Source organism: Hippopotamus amphibius, chromosome 13 (assembly GCF_030028045.1).
Source record: "Hippopotamus amphibius kiboko isolate mHipAmp2 chromosome 13, mHipAmp2.hap2, whole genome shotgun sequence".
Classification (NCBI taxonomy): Eukaryota; Metazoa; Chordata; class Mammalia; order Artiodactyla; family Hippopotamidae; genus Hippopotamus; species Hippopotamus amphibius.
Window position 1 is genome coordinate 37,212,277 of NC_080198.1, and position 17,797 is coordinate 37,230,073.

At 57.3% G+C, this 17,797-nt stretch overlaps 4 protein-coding genes across 8 annotated transcripts; 3 read left to right on the plus strand and 1 right to left on the minus strand.

Annotated features, from left to right (window-relative positions):
* The first annotated feature begins 565 nt into the window (after positions 1 to 565).
* Positions 566 to 5,319, plus strand: TMEM115 (transmembrane protein 115). The gene is made up of 2 exons (XM_057706035.1): positions 566 to 1,882; positions 4,530 to 5,319. Exons 1-2 carry the CDS (start codon positions 1,032 to 1,034, stop codon positions 4,732 to 4,734), a joined length of 1,056 nt encoding a protein of 351 aa, XP_057562018.1. The 5' UTR covers positions 566 to 1,031; the 3' UTR covers positions 4,735 to 5,319.
* Positions 5,320 to 6,125: 806 nt separating this feature from the next.
* Positions 6,126 to 8,896, minus strand: LOC130834938 (transmembrane reductase CYB561D2). 3 transcript variants are annotated; one of them, XM_057706036.1, is made up of 4 exons: positions 8,709 to 8,896; positions 8,146 to 8,294; positions 7,645 to 7,682; positions 6,126 to 6,959 (listed from the first exon to the last, which is right to left on the minus strand). In XM_057706036.1, the coding sequence occupies exons 2-4, from the start codon at positions 8,270 to 8,272 to the stop codon at positions 6,456 to 6,458; spliced, it is 669 nt and encodes a 222-aa protein (XP_057562019.1). In that variant the 5' UTR covers positions 8,273 to 8,294; positions 8,709 to 8,896; the 3' UTR covers positions 6,126 to 6,455. The 3 variants fall into 3 exon arrangements, with proteins under 3 accessions (XP_057562019.1, XP_057562020.1, XP_057562021.1); XM_057706037.1 differs by having other exon boundaries at positions 8,722 to 8,831; XM_057706038.1 differs by lacking the exons at positions 7,645 to 7,682; positions 8,709 to 8,896 and having other exon boundaries at positions 8,146 to 8,283.
* A 5-nt stretch (positions 8,897 to 8,901) lies between these two features.
* On the plus strand, positions 8,902 to 12,215 carry NPRL2 (NPR2 like, GATOR1 complex subunit). Of its 3 annotated transcripts, XM_057706031.1 has the most exons (11): positions 8,902 to 9,097; positions 9,605 to 9,696; positions 9,800 to 9,968; positions 10,140 to 10,248; positions 10,622 to 10,758; positions 10,850 to 10,947; positions 11,061 to 11,097; positions 11,227 to 11,320; positions 11,396 to 11,513; positions 11,779 to 11,921; positions 12,008 to 12,215. In XM_057706031.1, exons 1-11 carry the CDS (start codon positions 9,020 to 9,022, stop codon positions 12,073 to 12,075), a joined length of 1,143 nt encoding a protein of 380 aa, XP_057562014.1. In that variant the 5' UTR covers positions 8,902 to 9,019; the 3' UTR covers positions 12,076 to 12,215. The 3 variants fall into 3 exon arrangements, with proteins under 3 accessions (XP_057562014.1, XP_057562015.1, XP_057562016.1); XM_057706032.1 differs by lacking the exon at positions 11,227 to 11,320 and having other exon boundaries at positions 11,061 to 11,101; XM_057706033.1 differs by lacking the exon at positions 8,902 to 9,097 and having other exon boundaries at positions 9,678 to 9,694; positions 9,805 to 9,968.
* A 1,145-nt stretch (positions 12,216 to 13,360) lies between these two features.
* ZMYND10 (zinc finger MYND-type containing 10) lies at positions 13,361 to 17,618 on the plus strand. Its single transcript, XM_057706099.1, has 12 exons — positions 13,361 to 13,627; positions 13,881 to 13,989; positions 14,917 to 15,033; positions 15,159 to 15,212; positions 15,332 to 15,469; positions 15,561 to 15,649; positions 15,740 to 15,840; positions 16,170 to 16,342; positions 16,589 to 16,714; positions 16,797 to 16,918; positions 17,039 to 17,164; positions 17,252 to 17,618. Exons 1-12 carry the CDS (start codon positions 13,536 to 13,538, stop codon positions 17,325 to 17,327), a joined length of 1,323 nt encoding a protein of 440 aa, XP_057562082.1. The 5' UTR covers positions 13,361 to 13,535; the 3' UTR covers positions 17,328 to 17,618.
* Positions 17,619 to 17,797: the final 179 nt, after the last annotated feature.

A 17,797-nucleotide genomic window follows, 5' to 3' on the forward strand; every position in this document is an offset into this window, starting at 1 on the left:
CCAGTCCCCTTGGATCCTCACGCTAGGTCCTGTCATCGTCTCCATTTTACCGTCCATGAAACTGAGTTTAAACAAAGTTCGGGAATTTGGCCATTGTCACACAGCCGCCAAATGGCAGAGCAAGAATTCCAAACTGGGTCAGGCACACACCAGACCACGGAAGTTCCAGGAGTTCGCGCCCCCTGGACCATCCAGCATTCTTACCCACACCTGCCCACAAGGACACACCCACTCAGATGAACAGGCACACCCTGAGTCACTCCTTCCCGGAAATTCAGCAAGTGTGTGGCCTGCAGTTGTGGTGCCACTGGTAACCGCCGCTCTCCGGAAGTTAGTGATGTTCGTTCACCCTCCCCCAGCTCTGGAGAACCGGCGGAAATCGTGCTGAGGACTACAACGCCCAAGTATACCATCCTCTTCCGGCGCACAGCTCCCTGGGACTTGTTGTTCTACCCACAGCCCTGATTTCCGCCCGGCCCGGCTCCGGCCGAGGACTCCATGTCCCAGAATGCCGCGGAGCCGCAGCGCCGACGCTCAGAGCGCATCCCACCGCCCCCCGGGGCGCGCAGGCGCACCGCCCCTGTTTGTCGGCTCCTGAAAAGGGAGGAGGTACGGTCGAAGACGAGACCGAGGCCGAGGCGGAGCTGACCAGACTTGACTCCCGCCCAGAACTAGCCTCCAGTCCCGCGCGGACCGTAGGGCCCCAGAGTGGATGGAGGAGATCGAGCCCTGAGATCACCGCCAGCTCGGTCGGCGCGGTGGCCACACGGGGTGGGCAGGCAGGCGTGCCTAAGCTGCCCTGGGCCTTTCCTCAGATCCCCGGCGAGGGGCCTAGGCTCCGACCCCGCGACCAGGCCCGGCTCTGCCCTTTGGGACCGGAGTCGACCCGACCGGAAGTGGAGCCTTCACCGGGGCCATAGGCCAGTGACTAGGTCGGGCCCGGGCCTCCCGTCGGGGCCGGACTGGGACGAGGCCCCGGGGAGGCCCCTAGTCCACTAAACCCTTCCCTAAGGCCGACGCCCGCCGGGAAGATGCAGCGCGCCCTACCGGGCGCCCGCCAACACTTGGGGGCCATCCTGTCCAGCGCCAGCGTGGTGGTGAAGGCTCTGTGCGCGGCGGTACTGTTCCTCTATTTGTTGTCTTTCGCTGTGGACACGGGCTGCCTGGCGGTCACCCCAGGCTACCTCTTTCCGCCCAACTTCTGGATCTGGACTTTGGCCACCCATGGGCTGATGGAACAGCATGTGTGGGATGTGGCCATCAGCCTGGCCACAGTGGTGGTGGCTGGACGTTTGCTGGAGCCCCTCTGGGGGGCCTTGGAGCTGCTCATCTTCTTCTCAGTAGTGAACGTGTCTGTGGGGCTGCTGGGGGCGTTCGCCTACCTCCTCACCTACATGGCTTCCTTCAACTTGGTCTACCTTTTCACTGTCCGCATCCACGGCGCGCTGGGCTTCCTAGGTGGTGTCCTGGTGGCACTCAAGCAAACCATGGGGGACTGTGTGGTCCTGCGAGTGCCCCAGGTGCGTGTCAGTGTGGTCCCCATGCTGCTGTTGGGGCTGCTGCTGCTGCTGCGGCTGGCCACACTGCTCCAGAGCCCAGCACTGGCCTCCTATGGCTTCGGGCTGATCTCCAGTTGGGTGTATCTTCGCTTCTACCAGCGCCATAGCCGAGGCCGAGGCGACATGGCTGACCACTTTGCTTTTGCCACCTTCTTCCCTGAGATCCTGCAGCCTGTGGTGGGGCTGTTGGCGAACTTGGTGCATGGCCTCCTGGTGAAGGTAAAGATATGCCAGAAGACAGTGAAGCGCTATGATGTGGGTGCCCCATCCTCTATCACCATCAGCCTCCCAGGCACAGACCCTCAAGACGCAGAGCGGAGAAGGTACTGTGGAATCTTCCGAAACCTTGTTGAGCTAAGAGAGTATTATTGATCAAGTCACATACCATCTGTTGAGGTGCTTGCTGTATGTAGGGTGGCAGCCTACGGTCAGATGTTGGGGTGGATTCAGGAAGAGAGAAAATCTAGTTTGTGGCCTTGAGCTCACCCTTTAGGTGTCTCAGCTGCCGGAAATGCTTTCCAAAATTAGGGAGTAAAAGTTGCCTTTCTCACCACTCAGGTGGCTTAAGTTTCAAGAAATGCCCTGCTTCCTTTTGAGCTGTGTGAGGGGCAGATGGAGTGCCAGACCTGGCCTTGTGTCAGAATCTCTGAATCCTAGACATTGGTCCTGTGGGAGCCAGAAACAACCCACTGGTCCTTTTTCCCCTGTGAGAGAGGGACAGAGAAGGAGACATGAGATCCTTAAGAGATGGGGCCATCCCAGTTTCCAAATGCTGGACCGTGCCCTCTTCCTGAGCCTTGACTCAGATGTTGTGCTTCTCTGCCACTTATTTATTGAGAGGGAAGCCTGGGGTATAACTAGACTTAGACACCCCTGCCCCAACTCTGGCCCGCATGTGTCACCAAACCCAGGGGACAGCCACATGACCCACCAAGGGAGCCTGCTGACCACAGCAGGGAGTGGAGACAACCTTTTCATTATCTGTAAACCAAGCCCTCTGCACCATTAGGAGTCCCAGTTGAATTATTCACTTAATACACCTTGGCCAGGGCAGGACAGATCTTTTTTAATCCATCTCTTTCTCTCTCTCCCAGGTCTGTGGACTCACCAGAGTGGTTACAGCTCTGTTTCCAACATTATTCTTGAGTGGTTTTTTTGATGCAGTTACTTGAGTAGTGAAATCTAGAGCAGGTTCTGTTCCTACTTTCTACATTTGTCAAAGGCTTCTGCTTTTGCTCACCTGTGAAATGAGTTCTTAGCAGGCAGCTTTATGAATTCAGCTGGAGTTTCCCTGTGCTTACTCTCCACTGGGGCTGTGGAGTGTGGGACACACCCCTTTCTTTAAAGAGTTTCCGGCTGGGGAAGGCCACAGATTACTATGGTCTAAGGTGGCAGGTGTTGAAAAGTACACACAGCATGCTGCAGAGCTTAATTGTGGGCCCTACAGTTTGTGTCTCTGTGGCTGATGAATCCTAAAGACCAAGGTCTCTATTAACCTTATCCAGTGGAGGTGATGCAGCCAGGAGAGCTGGGCCTGGTAGAAACTGAGCTGTCCTCAGAGCTGTTCAGGTGATCCCAGGCCACAGTGGTGACCCTTCCTCTGGTGAGAAAGCTTGGATTGTTAGGGTTGGCTGGACATTCGAAAAACCTCTGCACAGCCAAGAAAATGGGCAGGTGGAGGCAGATTGGGGTGGAGGGGTGTCATGAAGTTGGTTCTTCGCATAGTCTTATGGTTTTTGCCTTGCTTGGGGATGGGGATTACTCTGACAACCAGTGTGACATCTTGTTGCATGCCACTCCCTGACCCAAAGAGCTACTAATAGTGGGAGGCAGGGGTTCCCATCTGAGCCTGGTGAGGGAGTGATTAGTATGCCACTACCTCTCTACCTTGGCAGGCTTTAAACAGAATTGACAAGGTAGTCTCCAGAATGGGAGCCTGGGTAGCAGGAGGGAAGGACTGTCCTGTCTGTGCCGACTTGCCACGGTGCCAGGCTGGAGGACAGGGTGGAAGTCTGCTGGGGCTTTCTATGCCTGTGTTCTTGTTGCACTTCCTGTCATGTTCCCTGCCATGGTGGAGATTTTGGTTTTCTGCTGGAACATGGAAGGCTATACAGGCCCCCCATGCTGGTGGCACAGAGTTGGAGGCATCAGGGGACCGTGGTGACCACTATTAGAGGTGTTACCTGGCAGCATGGGCATCCCACCTCCTGGTCTGCAGGGTCCCAAGTGCACGTATATACCTTCTTCTAGCAAACTTTCCCACCTCCCCTCAGAATGGGGTCTCCAGGGGTCTGCCCAGTGGAACCAGTAGGCTCAGGCCTATGTCTTACCCACGTGGGCTCTTTCTCCTTTCTCTCCTACTGCTAGGACGTTGTGTGTTCCTGCTGTAACACAGGTCCTGGTGGCTTTGGGGATTCTTCTGGGAAGGAGATTATTAGAGTCAGTTACGAGGGGTTGGCCCTGCTTCCTAGGCTGAGAGCCAAAGCAGGTGCTTAAGTTCCAAACTTCCCCACAGACCCTTGCCAGGAGGCTCAAAATACTCCTAACAAGGAGAGGAGATGTAATGCCTTGAATGTGATGCCAGTGCCCAGCAGAAACTCACATGTCCAGGGACTTGCCCTTCCACCTGTCTTCCCTGGGACATCAGCTCTGCCCAGCCCTAGGCACCATCCTCAGAACCTTGGGGCTGCCCTGGGGGCAGCGTGGCAGGCACCCAGCTGGCCTTCTCAGACTGGAGGTGCCCTGGCTATGGAAGGAAGGCTCTACAGCCTTTGGATCCTCATTCTGATGGCAGAGTAGACCGTAACCCAATCCCTGGGGAGCCCTGGGCCCTGCATGGGGAAGGAGAACACATAGGGTTCTGAGAGAGGAGTGTGAGCAGTAAGGCAAGTCAGTTTCTTGGGGGAAAGAGTGCAGGGCATGAGCCAAGCTCAGACCCAGAGTGACCTGTCATCTTTCCCCTGGCCCCAGGCAACTGGCTCTGAAGGCCCTCAACGAGCGGTTGAAGCGAGTGGAGGACCAGTCCGTCTGGCCCAGCATGGATGACGATGAAGAGGAGGCTGGGGCCAAGGTGGATAGCCCTCTGCCGTCAGACAAGGCCCCCACACTCCCAGGGAAGGGGGCTGTCCCAGAATCCAGCCTGATCACCTTTGAGGCAGCTCCCCCGAAGCTGTAACTCTAGACCACCTTGAGTGTAGCACCTCCTCTCCCAAGCCCCCCTTGACACCCTCTCAGCTACTCCAGGGCACTGACTGCTCTGAGGAGAGGGAAGAAGGCCTGCTGGGGGTTGCCACAGCCTTCTGCTATTTCTCGCCAACACTACCCAGGACTCTTGCTACCTGGTTCCAACTCCAGACAACCACTATGCCAGGCACGGGGCCTCTGAAGCATAGCCAGCCCAGGCCATCTGAGGGAAGACTGTACCTCAGCAGGCAGCCTCAAGCAAGTGGCTGCAGGGACACTGGTGCCATGGCTCCTGGGCCAACCCTCACACCTGACACTGGTTGCCGAGAGCCCTGAGCCAAGGCAAGGATTTGCCAAAAACGTTCTGGGGGTCCAGCCAGTGCTGGAGCCAGCGCAGGGCTGCACATCCCCGCCCACCCCCAAAAAGACTACATTCATGTCATGATTTCTGAGTCCCTCTGCTGTGGCCATGGCTGCTGCTGGGCCAGAACAGTCACAGCTCCCAGGTATTTTCTACAGGACCACTTGCGTGGGCAGCCAAGCCCGGCCTCGCAGTATCAATAAAGCAGTTCTTTGAGGTATGGCTCCTGGGCTCTGTTAGACCACCTTGCGCAGCCCCTCATCATGCTCAACTGCAGAGTTAGACAGGGAGTTTACTCCAGGTTCAAGGGCTCCGTCACCAAGGCTGCTCCAGCTGGGTAGAAAGCCCATTGCCCTCATTCCCTTCCACCCATCACACTCCCCCTTGCCTCTCCACCATGTGTCCACTGTCAAGCAGCCTTCCCAGAGCTGTTACCTCAGACCCTTATTTATTTTCTCTTTCCTTGCGTCACCTGGTCAGGGAGGCCTGCCTGGAGGATCTGATAATTAAGGGCCTGTCATAAGGAGTTGTTCTTATCCATGGCTCACCTCCAAGACAGAGTGCTCAGTGCTGGACACGTATGGAGGCAGCCCATCCCCAGCTCCCATCTTGTCATTGCTCAGACTTCACCACCACAGTCTGGAAACTCCAACACAGTGGGCAGCTGGGAGACTGAAAGGACACACAGCCGCACCATTCACAGCTACAGCCCCAGGGCCTGCTAGGGCCGTGGGTGGCATGGGACACTTAGCAGCCAGATCCCGGGGGCTAGTGTGCCCGGAGAGCTTTAGCCCTTCAGTGAGCAGCCAAGGATGGGTCCCCATGTTGCCCAGCTGCCCACTGTTTCATGCTGATGGCATTAGCAAGAACTATCCCCAACTTTGCAGTGTTCCTCCCATCCAGTCTTTTCAGTTTTGGGGGTTTTTTTTGGCTGTGACTCATGGCATGTGGGATCAAACCCGTGCCACCGGCATTGAAAATGCAGAGTCTTAACCACCAGACCACCAGGGAAGCCCCTTCAGTCTTTTTTTTAATTTTATTTTACTTTTTTCTCTAACTTCTGGACATACCAGCACGAGTCGAGTTGCTGGGGGCGGGTGGCAGTCTTGCAACCCAACTTCATCCAGACACACGACCCATAAACTCCTCTGGGCTGGTGGAGAAAGAAGGAAAGGAGAGGTACTCCAGCATGAGGAGCAAGTAATAATGTCACACACAGGACTCCGGCTACTTCTGACTGCCCCAGTGCCTGAGGTGTCCCACAACTGAGTCAGCTGAGAGAGTCCAGGAGGTCTCAGCCCCAGCTACCACACTGAGGGGCAAATGCAGGCTTCCCCTAGGCTGGGAAGAGCTCACGGCTGGATCCTCTTGCGGTACAGGTAGGCGTTGCTCACCTGGTTCATAATGACCAAGCTGGTAATGACAGGGCATAGCACAGCCAGATACCAGACCCCACCGGTGACTGTGGCAGTGAACCAGAGTGAGCACATGCCCAACAAGAGGCTGGCACTACCCAGAAGGTAGCCCACCAACCCAGAAGTGGCATGGTACAGCTTGAGCTTGGCCAGGGGCCATCGAGGCAACAATTTGGGGTAGAGAAGCCCCACCCCACCTGAGCACTGTAGCCCTGTCCACAGCACAGCTAGCACCCCTGCCCGCCCATGCCATGTAGCCAGGTGGGCTTTGCCAAGCTGTTCCTTGTGGAGGATGACAAGGCCCAGGCCCAGCAATGCACACAGCAGGGCCAGCAACTGTAGAACCCAGTGGCAGCGTGCTCGGCCCTTCCGCGAGAGGGAGCGCAGCAGCGAACTCTCAGGAGAGAACACCAGCAACGCCTCGGTCATCAGGAAAGAGAACTGGGGAGACAAGGATGGGACACTTAAGTGAGAATGCTGCCCAGCAGAAGGGAAGAAAACTTTAGATATAACCTAAGCTGCCAGCTAGTGTGGGCAGATTCCTCTTCATTCTCTCCCCACTGACAAGAGTATCTATTTGGTGGTGCAAGAGTAGAAAACTCCATCTAGGACAGAACATCTGCCCTGAGTAACCAGCAAAAGGTACCTCTCCACACTTCTTCCTAGGTGCTATTCTGAAATGTCATCTCTGCTGTGTTACCCAGCAAACACAAGGCTTGAGATGTGGCAGTTGTAAATGATTCACAAGCTTTGTTTCCCTGACAGAGGCCTGGATACAGTTTCTCGGCAAGAGTTGGCCACATGGGTGCACTGTTTCAGGGAAAATTAGATGCATCACTGTAAATTAAGGTGAAAAGGGACACAGGTACACCCAAATGCATGTTCTAAACTTCCTGCCTGGAAGTGGATTCTGTGCTTAGACAAACCCATTTGCCCTACATCTTGAATACTCTAGTTCAAGTCTGGGATATAAACTATGGGCAGGAGTTGGAGCATACAGTTCCTCCAACCCCACATCCAGTCCCTCCAAACAGATATTTAGTGTCCATGAACATTTACAGGCTGCTAAGACCACCACCCATAGCTATACTCCCACTCCTAAGAGCTGGCCAGGTTCACTACTTACAGCCAGAGACATAAGCACAGGGTGCCAGGAGAAGAGACCTGGAATGAGAAGAGGAAGCCCCATGAGGCTGAAGCAAGAAGAACCCAGCCACACCAATATGAGGAATATGAGCAGCCCATCATCACCCAAGGAGGTGCTGCCAAATGCAAGACCCCTCCTGCTGCAACAAGCCGACCCCATACCTATCCCTTCCTCCTTGACCCTCCCTGGATCAGAAGCCTTGCTTTGACACTCCTTTGGCAGTCATCCCTCCTTCCCCCTGCACTTTGTAAGAGGCAGCTAAGTGGAGCACCAAGACAAGAGAAGCCAGGTACTCTGTGGGGCCTGGCCAAACTGGCAGAACCCCCACTCTCATCTACTCCACCCCACTTATCCCTCCAGCATAGCATGTCCCTCAGCCAGCCAGGCCTTTCCCAGAAGTCAGACCCAAGGCTTCCTATTGCCCCTGCTCCCCAGGAAAAGTGACACTTTCCTTCCCAAAAGTCAGTGAATTCTACTTACTGGAGCCAGGCCTGGCAAGTACAGCCACAAAGATGGTGAAGCCCAGGGCCACAAGGTGGGCAGCAGCCCCAGATGCAGTGCGCAGAGCTCGGTATATGTGCGACTCCGTCTCCACAGAAAGGGCCATGGTCAACCAGGCCGGCCGCAGCCTGAAAGGATAGCAGAGTGAGCAAGGGTTTCTGGTGCCCACTGTCCATTCCTCTCACTGGAGCAAGGGTTGCGGGGCAGGAATGCCACTCTCTTCCAAAAAGTTAAAAAGAGATAGTACTAAGGCACCAGGAATAGTGGAGGACTGGTGGCCTGTCAGCATGAACCCACATCTGAATTGGCACTGATCACTGGCCCACCTTTCAGGTAAGCTGGGCAAGGCCGTGTAATAGACTACAAATCCCAGCGTGCACCAGGCCGTCGCCGGGCGGGAGCGCCTGCTGGAAGGGCGTGAAGCACTACGGGAATTGTAGTTCCCAGTTGCGTCGAAATTACAGCCTGAATCCCTTTGCGCACAGCCTCCCCACGTGCCGCTGGCATGCTGCCCCTACACACTAGGGATTCGCCTGCCTCACCCGCAGCGCCGACCTGATGAGGTGGTTCCCTCCCGGGAAAGTGGGATACTCGGGACTGCCGCACGCCCTGCCGCTCCGTCGCGGAGCCGCTTAACTTCCGGGTGCGACGCCTACCCACCCGGCACTTCCTGAGACAGTCCCCCGCAGCCACACGGCTGAGCCGCGCTGCGCAGGCGCTGTTGAGCAGATGGCTTCACGGGTGTGTCAGTGCGCAGGCGTGCTTGACCAGGCGGCCCAAGCCTCCGGGCTGTTTCTGACAGGTGCTTCCAGGGGTAGAGGCGCCAGCTACGGACCCCGGCCCCACTAGCGCCATGGGCAGCAGCTGCCGCATCGAATGCATATTCTTCAGCGAGTTCCATCCCACGCTGGGACCCAAGATCACCTATCAGGTGCCATCCGGGCTCGCGGGGCATGGGGTGTAGAGAGACGCTCGGGGGAGTTCAGCCAGCTGCCTGGAAGCGGTGGAACCCCGTGCCCCGTGCTGCACGCAGGCACGCCACTCCTTCATTCGCGGAGAATCGTGAACCAAGAGTATATTCAGACCCAGTCCCAGGCTCCTGGTGTGGCAAGGCAAACAAACATCACATAGGCAGTGATTGTGGGAAATTGGGCTGTGCGGGCCCAAGGGAGGTGCCACAAGAGGTGTGAGTGGGGATCCACTAGTATCCCTGGATGCATAGGAATTTAGGTGAGGGAGGAGTGTGCCAGGTGGAGGGAATAGCATATGCAAAAGCCAGGAGGTAGGTGAGGACATAATGTGTGTTTGGAAACACAAAAGAGTAGTAGGAGACCTAGGGGGAAGAGAGAGAGGAGAAACGCTGGAGAAGAGGGCTTAGGTCTTGGGGTGACCTAGTTATAAGGTTCACTAAGGGGATTCTTGTCACTCCCTTCCACAGGTCCCTGAGGACTTCATCTCCCGGGAGTTGTTTGACACTGTCCAGGTGTACATCATCACCAAGCCAGAATTACAGAACAAGCTCATCACTGTGTGAGGCCCTAGCTGGGTGGGGTAGGGAGGGTTCTCAGGAGGAGTGGACAGACTTGGGGGCAGGAGGAGCCTGACTCTGTTGCCACCTGTTCCTCTTGTCCAGCACAGCCATGGAGAAGAAGCTGATCGGCTGCCCTGTGTGCATCGAGCACAAGAAGTACAGCCGCAATGCCCTGCTCTTCAACCTAGGCTTCGTGTGTGACGCCCAGGCCAAGACCTGTGCCCTTGAGCCCATCGTCAAAAAGCTGGCTGGTTACCTGACCACACTGGAGGTCTGCAACACGATGGGCTTGGGTGGATGGGCATGCAGAGTTAGGGAAGGTGTTTGCATGTCTCCAAAGCCCTACAGACCTGGGAAGCTGCCAGGGCAGGATGCCAGCTGGGTCCTGGGGTGTGCCCAGGGTCCTGGGGTGTGCCCACCATGCTGTCTGTGCTCCATGCAGCTAGAGAGCAGCTTTGTGTCCACGGAGGAGAGCAAACAGAAGTTGGTGCCCATCATGACCATCTTGCTGGAGGAGCTAAATGCCTCAGGCCGGTGCACTCTGCCCATTGGTATGGCCCAGCCTCTGCAAGGACAGCAGAGGGGTTGAGGAGGGATGGAAAAGTGGCAGGGGAATGTAAGCCCGGTCAAGGACAAGACTCGTGAACAAACTGGTGGCCAGGAAATGGCCATGAGCTGGGCTGGTGGTGTCCAGGGTTCAGTGCATGATGGGGCTGGAGAGGGGAGGCCAGTAGAGCTCTCTAGCTCCGCTCCTTGGGCATGTTCCTTCCCCTGTATGGACTTCAGTCTCTTGCTCCATAAAAGGGGAAGATTGGCCCTACCCAGAGCCACCTGCTTGCCTCAGGGGTGGCTGGGAGGACTGGATCATAATTGAGGGCCTCTTGGAAGAGATGGCACTGAGGACATGGGTGGGGTCCGCTGCAGATGAGTCCAACACGATCCACTTGAAGGTGATTGAGCAGCGGCCTGACCCTCCTGTGGCCCAGGAGTATGATGTGCCTGTCTTTACCAAAGACAAGGAGGATTTCTTCAACTCACAGTGGGACCTTACCACACAACAGGTATGTTAGCCCTCCCTGGCTATCGTGGCCTGTGGCTGGCCACAGCCCTGGCTTCCTTCCACTCCTACTAACTCTGCTTTTCCCTGCCCAGATCCTGCCCTACATTGATGGTTTCCGCCATGTCCAGAAGATCTCAGCTGAGGCAGACATGGAGCTCAACCTGGTGCGCATCGCCATCCAGAACCTGCTGTGAGTGGGGAACACCCAGGACAGGGTCACCAGTCAGCAAGAAGCCAGGGACCCTGAGTGTGGGGTGTGGGAAGGCATGACCCTCAGAAGCTGAGCACAACCATCTCCCCCAGGTACTACGGCGTTGTGACGCTGGTGTCCATTCTTCAGGTAGGTGAGTCTGGGGTCTGATTAAACGGAGAATGGATCATGTAGCTGGGCCCAAATGGGACTGTGTCAGACTTCCAAGCCCCTCACTCAGGCCCCTGTGCCTCCCCTGTGCCTCCTGCTACCCTCCAGTACTCCAATGTGTACTGCCCGACACCCAAGGTCCAGGACCTGGTAGATGACAAGTCCCTGCAGGAGGCGTGTCTATCGTACGTGACCAAGCAAGGTATTGGCAGGCTCTGGGGGAGGCCATCTCAGGGAGGGCAGGGCCACCTGGAGAGCTGACCCTTGATGCCTACAGGGCACAAGAGGGCCAGTCTCCGGGATGTGTTCCAGCTGTACTGCAGCCTGAGCCCTGGCACTACTGTGAGAGATCTTATTGGCCGCCACCCCCAACAGCTGCAGCACGTTGATGAACGGTCAGAGGGGGATCCCCTGGGGCATGGGGGGTTTGCCTGAGGGCAGGTACACTCTCTGTGTCTCTCCGGAGCCCTGGGTCAAAGAGAAAGCAGGAAATTTCTAGCGCGCAGAATCATGTGGCACTGCAACTCCAGGAAGGCTTCCTGGAAGTGATAGATTTGAAGGCCAGTCTGGTCACTGAAACAAAACTGGAAGGGAGACTGGCCTGGCTAGAAGGAGACCTGGCCAGAGCATCACCCCTTTCTTCCTCAACCCTCACCCCAGGAAGCTGATCCAGTTCGGGCTTATGAAGAACCTCATCCGGCGACTACAGAAGTATCCCGTGCGGGTGTCTCGGGAGGAGCGAAGCCACCCTGCCAGGCTTTACACAGGCTGCCACAGCTACGATGAGATCTGCTGCAAGACAGGTAGAAGCAGGCAGGACCACTGATGTGGGGTCAGGGCAGGGTGGCCAAGCCAAGGCTGCTGACCTCACCTCCACTACACCACCCAGGCATGAGCTACCAAGAGCTGGATGAACGGCTGGAAAATGACCCCAACATCATCATCTGCTGGAAGTGAGGCTGGTGGCAACTGGACCAGGCACACAGCTATAGCTACTCTCTCCTGCCTGGCGCATGAGAACTAGCCCAGTAAACTAGTCCATACTGTCTCAAGGCTGACCCTCATTTCTGTAAATAAAGTCATCCATTTCAACCTACCTTTATTGAGTATTGTCTCTGAGCCAGCCACCAGAGAGAACTAGCAGTGAAAGAAATAACCATGGTCCTGGTGCCCTGGAGTGCCATCTGGTGGGAAGAACCGACAATGGGCATGTAAAACCGCCCGCTGATTATAAACTGAAATAAACAGCCAGAAAGAAACAGTGAGATGAGACGAAAAGTGAGTTGGGATGGGAGCTGAGGCGGCTCTGCATTAGATGGGCAAGGAAGGCCTAGCTGAACTGACTTAAACTGAACTTTGAAGGAGGAAGAGTATTCCAGGCAGAGGCAACAGGTGCAAAACCACTTTGGGATGTATGAGGAAGCCCAGGGAAGCCCATGGGGCTGCAACATATTGTAGAAGACAAGGGGGAGAGGGGCAAGAAACGAAGTCCCGAGGTAGGAGAGGGGGGCAAGAGCCTGATTCTGCAGAGCTGCTGCTAAGCTGCTTCGGACATAATATTTTGAGTGCGGAGGCAGCCAGATTCACACTCGTGTGAGGAAGTAATATCTCATGTGCACCTTTAAAAGACTCTTGGTCGGGATTCCCTGGCGATCCTGTGGATAGGACTCAGGGCTCTCACTGCCGAGGGCGCAGGTTCAATCCCTAGTCGGGGAAGTAAGGTCCTGCATGCCACGTGGCGCGGCCAAAAAAATCAAAAACAAACAAACGAAACCTCCTGCCTACTCAGGAAGGTCAAGGGTGGAAATGGATCCAGTAAAAAAACCACACTAGTTACCTCATGAGAGGTGATGGCAGCCTGGACTAGGATGTAGAGAAGTTGTGAGCCGTGCGCAGTATTTTGGGGTAGAGCCAACAAGGTGGAGCTGGGCACCAGAAATACTGGAGCGAGGAGGCCACGGAGAGGAGCATCCGTGTGGGCGCAGAGGGAGCAGCTACAGGGAGAGCTGGCGGGGGGCGGGCCGACTTGACGTCCATCTGAGGAGGGAGCCTAGGCCGCAAGAGTCTGGAACTCAGGGAGACTCTTAAGCCGCAGCCGGTTGTGAGAGAGAAAGCTCTAGGAGTCCAAGGATGGTTGCTACCCGCAGCCCGGCAGACAGGCAAACGCCTGCTGGTGGGGACCCAGCACAGGCCGCCAGCAGGGGCGGGGCCCAGGCCGCACTGCGCAGGCGTCGAGCTCACCGTTTCCATGGCGGCGAGGACTCACGCGCCGCAACTGCTGCGCAACTGTAGGGTCCCAGACTTCGGCCCCGCGGGAGACTGTGGTCCCCAAGCGTGTCAGCATCCCCATCTTTGCGCCGGCTGCTGCCCGCGGTCAGCCGGACCCCACCTTCCCGCTTTCTGGCCCTTGCGCCGACATGGGCGACCTGGAGCTGCTGCTACCTGGGGAGGCTGACGTGCTAGTGCGGGGACTGCGCAGCTTCCAGCTGCGCGAGATGGGCTCCGGAGGGTGAGGCGGCTGGATCCAGGGTCAGGTGGAGTCATGGGGTCAGAGTCCTTAAGTGGGGGAGTGTGGGCCTGAATTGGAGGGAGGGGTTGCCCAGCGTGGAGGGGCCCCTAGGTGGGGAGGTAAAGCTCTCCGAGAAAGGGGTATATGGTCCTGAGCCACCTTGGACCCCTCAGAATCGGGTTAAGCTTCAAAAGGATCCACCCCCACTCCTACTGCACACATGGGCACCCATATGCACACACACCCTGGGCAGGTGGAGCCAGCAGCATGAGAACCTGGAGAAGCTGAACATGCAGGCCATCCTTGATGCCACGGCCAGCCAGGGTGAGCCTATCCAGGAGCTACTGGTCACCCATGGGAAGGTACGCTGCAGTCACAGGCAGGGTACCTGCCTTCTCACCACCCCTGACCCTACCACCCTACCCCTCAGGAGCACCTTGGGTGCCTGCACTTCCCTCTGGCTGGCACCCCTGTCCTCCCCAAGGAGAATGAAGCATGTGTTACACACTTGATTTTGCACCCCTATGGGACAGGACCCTGGCATGCCAGGTAGAGTGCAGGGTGTGAGTTGATTAGGGAGATAGTCCTGGATCCTAGAACAGCCTAGGCTGTAGGAGAAGGGCGCAAGTTCTAAAGGCATTTCTGAATAGACTGTCAGGCTGGGGGTGGGGGGTGGGCCTCCACTGAAGTGGGGTGGGACTTTGGCATAGAAGTAGGCGACCTTCCTAACATGAGAGAGAGGGAGTTAGAAACCAGGGACTGGTTAGAAACCAGCCAGGACGTGGCACCAGTAGATGACCTGAAATATCACTTGACAAAAAAGTTCCTCTGCAAGGAAAATGTGGAGCCCCCTACCAGGGTGTGAGGTAGGAATAGGGCACTGTGAAGGGCCCTCAATAAGAGTGAGGCCAAGGCACACAAAAGCCTTGGAAGGTCAGTGAACAGGGATGAGAGATGGAGGGCATAAGCAGGAGGGCTGGCCTGAGAAGTACACTTGGATGGGGGAGGTGAGGACAAGGGCTCAGGTGTGGGGGGAGCATGGCAGCCTGGGGACAAGGCAAGGGCCAGTCACAGGAAGCCTGGGGGATGCCCCCACAGAGATGTTGGGGACCGCTGGAACTGAAGGTCTAAGGTACAGGAGAGAGATCGGGAAGGAATTCATCAGGCATAGGAGAGTCTAGGGACCCCAGGTAGTTTGAGGAGGGCTGAGATAGGCTGAGCCAGAGATGGAGGGTTGCCAGGCCAAGGTAGGCCCACCTCATCCCTGTCCTTTCCCCTCCCCTTCAAAGATCCCGACACTGGTGGAGGAGCTGATTGCAGTGGAGATGTGGAAGCAGAAGGTGTTCCCTGTGCTGTGCAGGCTGGAGGACTTCAAGCCCCAGAACACTTTTCCCATATACATGGTGGTGAGCTGGGCCATCCGTTCATACCCCCGCCCACCCCTTCAGAGTGCCCTGGACTAGAGAGGGTAGCTGGTAGCCCTGTCCCTCTCTCAGCAGCCCAGGGCCCTGTCCTCCTCTTTATCTGACAGTTACATCACGAGGCCTCCATCATCAACCTCCTGGAAACGGTGTTCTTCCACAAGGTGAGGCACCAGCCCTGCCCGCCGGCTACCCTTGGCCAGGGTCTGGCAGCACAGGGGTGTTTGTGTCTGTGTGGGAGGGGCATCAGAGACAGAGTGCTTCCCCTCCACCTGCCCCTCAGGAGGTGTGTGAGTCAGCAGAGGACACCGTCCTGGACCTGGTGGACTACTGCCACCGCAAACTGACTCTGTTGGTGGCCCAGAGTGGCCGTAGTGGCCCCCCTGAGGAGGAGGAGTCCCAGTACAGCACCCCCATGCAGGTGGGCTGAGCTTCCCTGGGGTTGGCAAGGGCTAGACCCAGGCTCCCTTATCTTGAACACCATGTGCCCAACCCCCCACCCCCCACCCCAGGAGCTGCAGAAGCAGGCAGACCTGATGGAATTTGAGATCGCACTGAAGGCCCTCTCAGTGCTGCGCTACATCACAGACTGTGTGGACAGGTGGGTAGCCCTGCCAGGCCTGGGCCCTGCAGTGGAGGGCTGGGAGCCTGGGCCTGTGGCCTCAGCTCACCTCTCCATCCCCGTCCCTAGCCTTTCCCTGAGCACCTGGAGCCGCATGCTTAGCACCCACAACCTGCCCTGTCTCTTGGTGGAACTGCTGGAGCACAGTCCCTGGAGCCGGCAGGAAGGAGGTAAGGTCTTCCTCCACCTGCCTAAGCCCCAGTTCACTGCTTCCAGGACATCCTCCAGGATCAGTGGGGTGGGCAGCTTACACAAAGGCAAACTTTGCCCCCTTGCCCACAGAATACCAGGGTGCCTCACCCAAAGTGGGCCTAGATCTGGACTCTGCAGTAGACAAGGCCTGTGTGTCCACTGCTGAGGACTCACCCTGCTCTGAAGTGAGCAGCACCCCAGTATGGGCATGTCCTGTGCCCAGGCAGTGGTCAGTCCCCAGCCCATGCAGCTGGCTCACTCAAAGAGCATGCGGTGCCTGCACCCAGTATGCTGGCTCTCTCCCCAGGCAAGCTGCAGCAATTTGAGGGTGGCCGTTGGCAGACAGTGGCCCCCTCAGAGCAGCAAAAGCTGAGCAAGTTGGATGGGCAGGTGTGGATCGCCTTGTACAACCTGCTGCTAAGCCCTGAGGCCCGGGCCCGCTACTGCCTCACAAGCTTTGCCAAAGGACAGCTACTCAAGGTAGGGGACTCCTCCCACACCAGTCCCCACAGCCCCAGCACTGCCCCACACCACCCTTGATGTTTATTTTTGCCCACTCACCTCAGCCCCAGCCCTCTCTCCACATCTTGGGCATCAGGAGACACAGCAGCTAGTGGGACATGGGTCCCACTGGCACCCTCAGCCCAGCCTAGCCCATGTACTCTCTGTTCCTCGACCCTCTGGTCAGCACCACTTCACACTGGCCTCCCCTGGACACCCTTGCAGCTTCGGGCCTTCCTCACAGACACACTGCTCGACCAGCTGCCCAACCTGGCAGACCTGCAGGGTTTCCTGGCCCACCTGGCCCTGACCGAAGCCCAGCCCCCTAAGAAGGACCTGGTGTTGGAACAGGTAGGCACTAGAAAATTAGTTGCTCAGGACCACTGTCCACTTTGCCAGCTCCTCCCTGCCACTCTCCACTTCTCTTCCCCAGATCCCAGAAATCTGGGAGCGGCTAGAGCGAGAGAACAGAGGGAAGTGGCAGGCTATTGCCAAGCATCAGCTGCGGCATGTATTCAGCCCCTCGGAGCAGGAACTGAGGCTGCAGGCACGAAGGTGAGGCCTGCTGAGCTGGCAGAAGGGGTAGAAGGGAGGCAGAAGGCATGGATGTGGGCAGGGCTGCTCCTGTTCACCAACCCACCATGTCCAGCCAAGTCCTCCTGACCCTTTTCCCAGGTGGGCTGAGACCTACAGGCTGGACGTGCTAGAGGCAGTGGCTCCAGAGCGGCCCCACTGTGCCTACTGCAATGCAGAGGCTTCCAAGCGCTGCTCACGATGCCAGAATGAGTGGTATTGCTGCAGGTGAGGGTATCCTAGGACCTTGGACCCCTAAGTCCCAGTTCCATACCCCTTATAGCACTGCATCCTCACTGGCCCATTTGCCTGCAGGGAGTGCCAAGTCAAGCACTGGGAGAAGCATGGAAAGGCCTGTGTCCTGGCAGCCCAGGGTGACAGAGCCAAGTGAAGCCTGCAGCTGCTGAGGGCTGACCACCCATGCCCTACAACCCACTAGAGTGTGCCCCTGAACCTCTGGATCTCAGTCTGGCCTCTGCAAGCGCCCCAGCCTCCCAGGTGGTGAGGACAGCAGGCTGGGAGAGTTGCCGACCCGTCTCCCCCAGCAAAGCGCTCCGCACTTCCTTCCCCATCCGGCGGCGGGTAGGCTTAGGGTGCAGCCTCAGCAAGCTCGGGCAGGAGGCCTGGGCGGGGGGCAAGGACCGGATGTGGGGACCCTCTTCCTCTAATACAGTAAAGTAAAACTAGCTTCCAGAAACACGCCTGTTTCCGCGTGGCCCTTTGAGGTCGTCGTGGTTGTTAGGGGGAGGGGACTTGCTCGCTGGATGAAGAGAGGATAGGAAACGGAGGGCGGGGACTCCGCGAGAGCAGCCCCCCGCCGCGTCCGCCGCCCCACTCCGCCTGCGGGCCGACACAGCCCAG

Coding starts and splice junctions, on each gene's coding strand:
- TMEM115 (XM_057706035.1), top strand. CDS start 1,032: ATGCAGCGCGCCCTACCGGGCGCCCGCCAACACTTGGGGGCCATCCTG. Junction 1,883..4,529: donor CAAGACGCAGAGCGGAGAAG/GTACTGTGGAAT, acceptor CCCTGGCCCCAG/GCAACTGGCTCTGAAGGCCC.
- NPRL2 (XM_057706031.1), top strand. CDS start 9,020: ATGGGCAGCAGCTGCCGCATCGAATGCATATTCTTCAGCGAGTTCCAT. Junction 9,098..9,604: donor GACCCAAGATCACCTATCAG/GTGCCATCCGGG, acceptor TCCCTTCCACAG/GTCCCTGAGGACTTCATCTC. Junction 10,948..11,060: donor ATCGCCATCCAGAACCTGCT/GTGAGTGGGGAA, acceptor CATCTCCCCCAG/GTACTACGGCGTTGTGACGC.
- ZMYND10 (XM_057706099.1), top strand. CDS start 13,536: ATGGGCGACCTGGAGCTGCTGCTACCTGGGGAGGCTGACGTGCTAGTG. Junction 16,343..16,588: donor CCAAAGGACAGCTACTCAAG/GTAGGGGACTCC, acceptor ACACCCTTGCAG/CTTCGGGCCTTCCTCACAGA. Junction 16,919..17,038: donor CTGAGGCTGCAGGCACGAAG/GTGAGGCCTGCT, acceptor CCCTTTTCCCAG/GTGGGCTGAGACCTACAGGC.
- LOC130834938 (XM_057706036.1), bottom strand. CDS start 8,272: ATGGCCCTTTCTGTGGAGACGGAGTCGCACATATACCGAGCTCTGCGC. Junction 7,683..8,145: donor ACTTGCCAGGCCTGGCTCCA/GTAAGTAGAATT, acceptor TTCTCATTCCAG/GTCTCTTCTCCTGGCACCCT. Junction 6,960..7,644: donor CTGTGCTTATGTCTCTGGCT/GTAAGTAGTGAA, acceptor TTGTCTCCCCAG/TTCTCTTTCCTGATGACCGA.